Here is a 9,644-nt window from a genome sequence, read left to right as displayed (position 1 = left end):
CATAAAAAATATGCATCACTCCAAAGCATCTAGTGTATGAATCAAGGTTTGATGCGCAGTGACTTTGCTGTATAGGTGGTTTAATATTAGAGATAGATCTTCGCTAACTCTGCACACTGCTTTTAGTTATTCCTTTAGATTTTTTCTCAGCTACTTTCACTAATTTACTAATCATGAATGTCAGATTACTCCGGGCTAAACAATCTTTACCAGAACAATGACTAGCTTTAGCAAATTAAAATCTGAAGAGCTTTATGAGACATCTAATTTATTTGCTGTTAAAATGTAAACACCTAAAATAGTAGGTGTAATGTTTAGATAAAATATCGAAATGAAACCAACAGTATGTTAACAATTGTTATTAGGTTATTTTCATTGTATTAAGAATGTATCAAGTCAGTTGTGTAAAACTGATTTTGCAATATTTCATACATTTACACAGTTAGTAGTCCATCTATTGTATTTCCTTCAGAAAGTTCAATGGGCAAAATCCTAAAGGTTTTAGATTGCACATTTATGGCACTCTGGCAGGCTTTTTAATTTTACGTTGCTCCTGAGAATGTAGAGGATCTCTTAATTTTGTGAATTTGTCTGAATAAACATTTCGATGTTAAATGATTTGCAGTGTATCTCTTTGTTTTTGATAAAGGTTTCTTAATGCCATAATTTGCCTCAACACTCATAAGGTGTTTACAGCATAAAAGCACTAGAGGGCTCTATCAGTTTGACTAATTTTACACGAGCCTGCTCAGCCGTAGAGTTCAAGTTTCATTTTCTCATATACCATTTCTAGGTTACTGAAAGTAAGTATTTATTTAGTTAGTATATCGTAATTAATTTTTATATACTTTCTTCCAAACTCGCATGTGATAACTCATGATAACCCAAATATTAGTCATTAATAATACATATCAATATTAAAATGAGCTCAATTTTTTTTTTACCTAAAATGTTGCTACAGTTGCATCGGTATGTGAGGATAGTGGCCTAATTCTTTATTATGTCTGATTTAATCTCAAGGTTCAGTATACTTTGACCATGACATACGCTAACGATGTCGGATTCTGATTCGTGGATGAATTGTTCTTTAGAGTCGAGTCTTTTCAAAGAGTCGGTTCACAAAACGACAACGTGGTTTCATTGATTCATTGAGTCAGTGAACCGCAGAATGGTGTGGCTAAAAGTTACTTTCATATCCAAACCTGTTTTTATACAGTCTATGATCCAAACACTAGAAATATAACGAATGTACCTGAAATATGTTTGTTCAAGTTTTATCAACTCGCATACAAAACCTCTGAGTTGGCTTTTTTTTTTATTGTGCAACAATCCAAAAAAGAGAAACTAAATAAAGTTCAGGATTGACTAATATTAATGCAAATTATAATTAGCTTAAATACTACTACTACTACTACTAATAATAATAATAATAATACATTATTACAAACGTACATCGTGACGTGTTACAGTCTATGGTTAAGAATCTCTTTTCGAAACAGTTTATTAACGAACTGTTCTAAAGAACCGATTCGCTGAAATGAGTCAATCTTGCCCTCAGTGGTACAAACATTGTTGACCATGGCAGTCGAACACATAAAACTATAGGCTTAGTACTTTTTGTAAGTAACCATTGATAATAGTGTCTACTAAATAATGCTATGTATAATCCTATAACATTATTTATTTATAAATGCAAAACAGTTTCAGTGGTCTTCAATGTTGGGTCGTGCCAAAACATCGCTTCTGTGCATGACGACCAATCGCATCGCGCCAATTGTGTGGCCCCGCCCCCTTTTCAAGTATTTCCTTCACATGTGCGTTTCTAACGCGACGAGTCTGTCCGTAGATGCTGCTGCTGAAACTGAGCTAGAGTTGGGGATTATTGCACAAGTCAGAGTGCTGGCTGGTGGCGAGTGGGTGGCTTTTCACCCACACTCAGTACTTTTCATCTCTCGCTCTTCTTTCATATACTGTTGCTTTCTTATTGAGTGACACGCGGACTATGAAAAATATGACTTTCCGACGCGTAAAGAAGCTGAACTCAAACAAGCCGGACAGCGGGTCGCTGTGTCACGACAGTGGGGAGATCTACTTTACGTCTTCCAAATCGGACAGCTGTGGGACTGTGGATCGTGGACCCTCAAACTCCACTGAGGTTTATAATTATAAGACCCTCGCTTACTCTGGAGGGACCCTACCAAGGAATTTCAAAAAGGTTAGATAATTTCATTTGAAACTCGAGATCCAGTTTGCTGTATTTGACTCCTTAAAAAGTGTTTACATGTACCATGGCGAAATATTAATAAATATATTTAGTTATACATTTTCAGTACATGTGATTTTATATTTATCTACTTTTGATTCCTTTCTGGAGAAAAAAAAGTTTAAGATGATTTACTGGTCTTAGTCAACCAACCCATGATCAAAAAAGTGTTTGGGATAGGTTTAATTGCACTTTTCAGATAGTCAGGTTGGGAGACAATCTAAAACTAGATAAGACCAACAAACCATCTTAGGCTGGTTTAGGCTGTTTTTAGAGCAATATTGGCAAGTTATCACTATAGCCAGATGTTGAGTGCACATGCTTATTTAGAAAATCCTGATCCTGAATAATCGTATACCATTTTAAACTGGTTTTAGCTGGTCTCCCAAACCATGAGAGACCAGCAAACCAGTTTTTTCTTCAGCAAGGTTGAGCTGTAGTTTCCGCAGCGTATTACCGAGTTAAAATTGAACTCGCACTTAATCACATATACTAATATCAGCTACTGGAGTCAAAGCTTTAAAAGTTATATTACACATGTTTTCCTCCTTTATATCTGCCCTATGCATCAACACCTTGAGTAAATTGTTTGGTGTTGTCTGGTCTTAATTAAGCACAGAAATAACAGTCCTGTGATGAGTTTGCTTTAATTAGAACCAGCAGTTGCATGCAACACTCAAGTTTGATTAGTTTGATGGCACACAAATTGAGCTCCACCTCTCTTAATAACTTTTATATGCCACCATTATTTGATGTAACTTTTATAGGACAGTGTTTCTCAATCCTGGTCTTGGAGTAGCCTTGAACTGGACATTTTGGATGTTTCTCTTATTAACACACCTGATCCACATCATCAGCTCATTGTTTGATGCTCTGAACTGGGTATGAGACATTCCAAATGTGCAATACTCAAGTACTCCAGGATTAAGAACCACTGTTGCATGGGACTATAAGGTAGCTAGACTCAGTTAGGTAGTCAATTAGACTGATGTTCCTGATTGAATGGCTCAAGCAGTTGTCACACTTTGCTTGGCATGTAAGGAATTTCTTGACCTGCGCTCATTCACACCTGTCCATCAGTGTGCATCTGTGACCATCAGCATGTGACGGTTCCTCTGAAGAAGCTCATTTGAATGTATACGTGTGAGCAGTCGTGCAGAAATTTAGAAGCGACTACACTTGTTCATTTCTGCATGACTCTGAATCATTATTTTTCATGCAACACAGGCGATAATTCATATCATGCCACAGAAAGTAGAGTGACAAATTTCCATACAACTTTTACTACTGTTCAGTGGTAAAATAACTTATTTTATTTGTTGTTTGCATACATTTTTCACAAGGTCAAAGGTTGTATGCTAAACTTTTTTTTTTTTAGGTAGCAACCATTCATTATCAGATGATACATTTTTAACATTATATAAGCTAAACTTTATTAAAACATTTATTATTATTATTATTATTATTAGTAGTAGTAGTAGTATATTAACAATAATAAATAGAAAAGGCATTTTCATATAAATTATAAAAACTTAGTATTATCAACAGTATTTCAAATTAGTTTTCAGTTTATATATCTGAAAATAATTATCATAATGTTTACATATCTGAAAATGTTTATTTATTTTATTATACCTTTTTTTTTTATTTTTTAGATGGATAGATGCATGCATAGATAAGATAGACAATGTCTAGTCCAAAGTCTCCCACACTTCTTTCCAAATCCAAAGAGAGGCATTAATCTGCTGGTCAATTCTACAATGTACTCGGCTTTGGCAAAAGCAGTTGCTCTTGGGTTTTGACCATACAGATGTGAGACTGCTTGGTTCTGGCCCTTGGGTTTAGACACACTGAAGTGTGTTTCATGGTCACTCATGGTGTAAAGTGTTTCCTGGTGTCTTTGGACCACCCACACGGAGGTCTGACTCCACCGACTCTTTTGAGTAACTGTAAACAGCTCATATGTGTCCCTGCTGAATTCTGGGCCTGCTCTTTTACAGTCCACCTCCTGTGTGGCCAGCCGAGCCATTTTATGGATCCTGACCAAGTGTCCGGGGCAGTGAAGCCCCCTCCAGATTGTCCATCTATAACCTTTGTGGTGTGGAACTGAATTTACTGCAGAATTGAAAAGGCCTGAGTGACCAGGGGTCAGTGCATTTGTGTTGGTGACTGTGTAATGAAATGGCTTTTGAAATTCAAATAGGTCTGATATGATCTCAGTATTTCCCGGTAACTGTCAGGTGACAATCAAAACTACATCTAGTATGTGTTATGAGTATGACACTGATATTCTTAAAGGGATATCTCACCCAGAAACGACAATACTGTAATTTATTTACCCTTTACTCTTCTTCTATCTCAGTGTTTTGTTTTAGTTTGTTTTCGGTTAGTTTTCATTTTAATGTTTTGTTTTAGTATTTAGTTTTATGTTTTAGTTTTTTGTTTTGTTGTAGTTTCGGTTCTCTGTTTTCGTTTAATGTTTTTATCCATGCATTGAAAGTCAATGAAATCCAATGTTTTGTCATTGAGGGTGAGTTTTTTAGATGGATAGATGCATGCATAGATAAGATAGACAATGTCTAGTCCAAAGTCTCCCACACTTCTTTCCAAATCCAAAGAGAGGCATTAATCTGCTGGTCAATTCTACAATGTACTCGGCTTTGGCAAAAGCAGTTGCTCTTGGGTTTTGACCATACAGATGTGAGACTGCTTGGTTCTGGCCCTTGGGTTTAGACACACTGAAGTGTGTTTCATGGTCACTCATGGTGTAAAGTGTTTCCTGGTGTCTTTGGACCACCCACACGGAGGTCTGACTCCACCGACTCTTTTGAGTAACTGTAAACAGCTCATATGTGTCCCTGCTGAATTCTGGGCCTGCTCTTTTACAGTCCACCTCCTGTGTGGCCAGCCGAGCCATTTTATGGATCCTGACCAAGTGTCCGGGGCAGTGAAGCCCCCTCCAGATTGTCCATCTATAACCTTTGTGGTGTGGAACTGAATTTACTGCAGAATTGAAAAGGCCTGAGTGACCAGGGGTCAGTGCATTTGTGTTGGTGACTGTGTAATGAAATGGCTTTTGAAATTCAAATAGGTCTGATATGATCTCAGTATTTCCCGGTAACTGTCAGGTGACAATCAAAACTACATCTAGTATGTGTTATGAGTATGACACTGATATTCTTAAAGGGATATCTCACCCAGAAACGACAATACTGTAATTTATTTACCCTTTACTCTTCTATCTCAGTGTTTTGTTTTAGTTTGTTTTCGGTTAGTTTTCATTTTAATGTTTTGTTTTAGTATTTAGTTTTATGTTTTAGTTTTTTGTTTTGTTGTAGTTTCGGTTCTCTGTTTTCGTTTAATGTTTTTATCCATGCATTGAAAGTCAATGAAATCCAATGTTTTGTCATTGAGGGTGAGTAGGCTAAATGATGAGTGTTTTCATTTTTGGGTGGACTATCCCTTTAAGACAATGTTGCTGTGTACAAATAGAAGTCTTTTAGATGGTGGGAAAAATATTAAAATTATATGAATTATGGCAGAATGACCGCAATTTTTGCCATTTTATGGTCAAACACAATGGCTCCTTGACAGCTGGTTTACTCAAAACTAGCCTGCAACATTTAAATGTTGTATTTTAATTTGCGGAAATTAAACGAAGCTTACTCGCAGTGGAGTACTACACGGCAAGCTTTTGGATTGTAGGGCAGGGCAGGTTTATGAACAGCTCTCTGTATCTGGACTCCTACACTTTGCGTGAACGCCGGACCACAACAGGGTATTGTGCGGCCGAGAACTTTGCTACCCCATCCAACTGGCCCAGAGGGACCCTCTTAGTTACATGGAAATAAATGAAGTCTTTGAGGGGGACCCTACGACAATTCTCAAAGTGTATGAAAATAAAGAAAGGCAACGTTTTACTAGCTTTGGAGGGTTCGTGCACAAAGTCCACTTTGTGGGAAGCTGAAGTTGTTGGGGTTGAGGTACAGCCCGATTGAATGGGCGTCTGTAAGAGCGGGCGTAATATGGATGAATTCTTATTTCCGTTGCGCAGTTTGGGTTGGGTTTGCAACGTTATCGGCCAGATCATCAGTGCTGTTATAACGCATGACAGAACTTGTATTCTCCAACCTTGGCAGCATTTTAGATCTCATTGTGATAATTTCAGAGACGCTTACAGCGATAAGTTTACCTAGTCTGGAGATAAAATAAGATCAGAAACCAAACCAGAGAAAACTGCGATAGAAACAGTTAAGTGAAAGAGGCAGGCAGACATGCATTTCAAGTTATATCTGCGCTTGTCGTCCGAACTGTTAAACGGCATGAAATGAACACGTTGCACAGCTTACAACTCAGACTTTGGGAAAATACCTGTTGATCAGGAGGGGATTTCTAAGTGCACAAGGGCAGATATGATGTGGCCAAAATTCACAGACACTCATTTTATTCCTCTCATGTTTTCTTTCTATTTTTCCCTTCATCTCTCTTCATCTTGCTAAACAGAATGGTGGGCTGCAAAAGTGGAAGCCCCTTTCACACTCTCCAGAACCACAAAGGTAAGATTGCCACTGCTTGTTCTCCACCTACACAGATTTGATTGGTGTTTGCATGCGTCATTGTTACTTCCTTAAAAAACATTCTATTTATTGTGACAGTGATGAAAACGTCAGACCCTAGTCATTCACGCTTTTTCCAAGGTGTCATGGAATAATTTATTTATATAGATTTATATAAAATGGCCTTTTTGGAGGACAGAATGATTGCAGTGAGGCCTGAATGAGTCTGTGAATAAAAAGGGAGTGCGATTAGGATCGGCCAGATGGTCAGATACGATCTTTCTTCACTGTATGCATCTCTTTGTTTAGTATATGTGTATGCATAATTCATGATTGCCTAATGATGTATGTGTGCTTTCAGAAACACAGGACTCTTGTCATGTCATGGTATTCATAATAGACACGTTTGAATCCCGAGATAGCTCAATTGACTACAGTAGTCAACATTTGAAGTGGATCAAAAAAGTTCATCAAAGACAAGAAAGCATTTTGGTTTTAGGACAACTTTGATGAAAGGTTTTGATCCACTTCAAATGTTGACTAGTGTAGACAACTACTATTATCCCAACAGAAGTCATCTCCAGTTCAAGATGCACCTATGTGATAGTCATTCATGCCCTGAGGCCGTTGTAATTGAGAACTGTAAAAACACAGACTGTATAACAGTATGAAACCGAAAGCTCACTGAAAACATAGTTTGAAAATGAGCTGTTCTTCAGATGTCACACCCAGAATCTTTTTTTACTTTTTGATCTTTTTCAAACACTTCCCATTACGCCACACAGATGTATCCTCCAAACAGCAGTATCATGCGGTTGATATGCGTTTCCTGTGTTTCTTTCATCATCCATGTTCCTGTAAGCATTGACCATCAGTCAAGGTCATAGATTGAGACAAAACCATTCAGAACGACACTTTACTAAGACAGTCTCTGTGCAGCTGCCCTTTTTTTGATCATATTAACAGAATACCCTCAATTTTGGTTTTTCCTTTCAGGAAAACAGTGATCCTGATGAAGAAAGAGGAGGATGCCTTTGGCTTTGAGATCCAGGTAAGAGGGATTTAAAACTCTTTGAATTCATTCAAGGTGTTTGAAGTGGTGGTAAATAATGGGAAAACCTTTCTAAGGTGGCTTGTACATGTGGGTGAGCCGCTCATAATTAAATCAAAGTAAGACTTTGGATGAAGGATCCAGTCATGGTTAAATAGCGGTTATGTTTAGTCGATGACACCAGTGTTTATTTGACCTCATTTTGACAGAAACCAGTATTAGCTAAGATTTATCCATGACATGTGTAATCCAGTTGTAGTTGTGACATAATCAAAAATCCCTCTTAGTATGAGAACCTGCTTTTTTTTTTTCTCTGTAATTTGTTCTTCACAGTGTATACTTTATCAAAGTCTGGTTCCTCAATGTGGAACCGATTATGAACTCTGCATTTGTAATTATTTATCCCTGTTCAAAGCAGTATGACATTTGTTTTGACATATGTACCAGATAGCTAGTTTATATTTAGTAATGTATAATAGTTCAGATGCAGGATGGAGGACCCCTCCTTTCCTGCCTTGTCCTCTAGTACAGGACATGACATCAAGTTTCTGTCACATGAGAGGCAACATATCAAGAAACTAATTGTTTTCTAGGATGGCGTGCTGTAGACATTGTTTTCGGAGTCTCTTAGCAGCGGGGATACGGTTGGCCTTATCCACTATGTAAATATGTCTGTACTTTGCATCTCCTGAGGCGCTCAGTGTCTCAGAGATTCGCGTAAGCGGTTGGAGTGTGTGGGAAGAGGAAGGAAACAGATGATTCCAAACATTTGAAACTACTTTACAAATTATTCACGTTTCAGAGATGTTTGTAAAATTGCATGTTTTTTGAGTGTTTATTGGGAGTTCAGGCCATACAATATTGCAATGGGTATTTAACACTATAGAGGTTTTTCTTAAAGGGACAGTTAACCCGAAAAGAGTTTCAATTTTCTCACCCTCATAATATTCGAAACCATATGACTTTTTCTGTCTTTTTAGTTTAATTTAAATTTTAATTGATCAAGCAAGATTTTTCATTGAATATCCACTGAAATTGCTGTATGTTCCTAACACAAACTTGACTGAAGGAATGGCTTTAGAAGGTTTACAATATAGCACACAAGTAATATTAGGGCCTTTCGCACTTTTTGGCGTTTTCGCACCGCCGGAACTGGGTGCGATTTTAGAACCGGACTGCCTTTTTCGAGAACCAAATTAGCTCCTACTCCGGAGCAGGGTCTAACCAGCACGACTGGTACTAATCGTGACATAAGTAGACATTGATTGGCCAAACGTGTATGAAAACGCCCTCCCCCGCCATGATTTAAAACACCGTGTAAACATACTGTAAACATTGTGTCAACTTATTTCGCAAGTATGGAGAACAGCGATAGATGGACGGACGCTGAAGTGCAGGCACTTGTAGCAAATGTAGCACTGCCAGTTGTCGTTGGAGATTCTTAGTCCTCCTTTCCGTTCTTTCAATCGCTTTACGTATACGTCGACTTTCCATGTCCATTATTGTGAAACCCACGAGACACAACAAAAACACAGCTCCGATCACAGCGTCCTCCATCCTCCTGTTGTTAATGTTCTTCTTCTTTGTTTCTGTTGTTGAACGCCGCGCACAAATGACGTCGCTGTCGACCGGCTTACATCACTTCCTAGTACACACTGTCGGTGCGAATGCAACCCTTTAAATAGTACTGGGAAATAGTTCCCGCAAAATCGTCCCAGTACTTTAGTACTGTACATTTAGTTCTGGAACCAAAGCGGTGCGAAAGGCCCTTATG

General features: G+C 38.0%; 1 protein-coding gene across 1 annotated transcript in view; it reads left to right on the top strand.

Moving 5' to 3' along the window:
- Positions 1 to 1,835: 1,835 nt before the first annotated feature.
- The window catches only part of LOC107723769 (general receptor for phosphoinositides 1-associated scaffold protein-like), a 19,454-nt gene continuing 11,645 nt past the window's right edge, over positions 1,836 to 9,644 (top strand). The window contains exons 1-3 of the mRNA XM_016532482.1: positions 1,836 to 2,215; positions 6,767 to 6,819; positions 7,816 to 7,870. Of these exons, the coding sequence (XP_016387968.1) occupies positions 2,003 to 2,215; positions 6,767 to 6,819; positions 7,816 to 7,870 (321 nt within the window). The 5' untranslated portion in view covers positions 1,836 to 2,002. The remainder of the gene's footprint in view (positions 2,216 to 6,766; positions 6,820 to 7,815; positions 7,871 to 9,644) is intronic.

Source organism: Sinocyclocheilus rhinocerous, unplaced genomic scaffold (genome assembly GCF_001515625.1).
Source record: "Sinocyclocheilus rhinocerous isolate Xijiao unplaced genomic scaffold, SAMN03320098_v1.1 scaffold905, whole genome shotgun sequence".
Taxonomy (NCBI): Eukaryota; Metazoa; Chordata; class Actinopteri; order Cypriniformes; family Cyprinidae; genus Sinocyclocheilus; species Sinocyclocheilus rhinocerous.
Note: the sequence above shows the minus strand (reverse complement) of the source record. Positions and strands in the feature narration are given on the sequence as shown.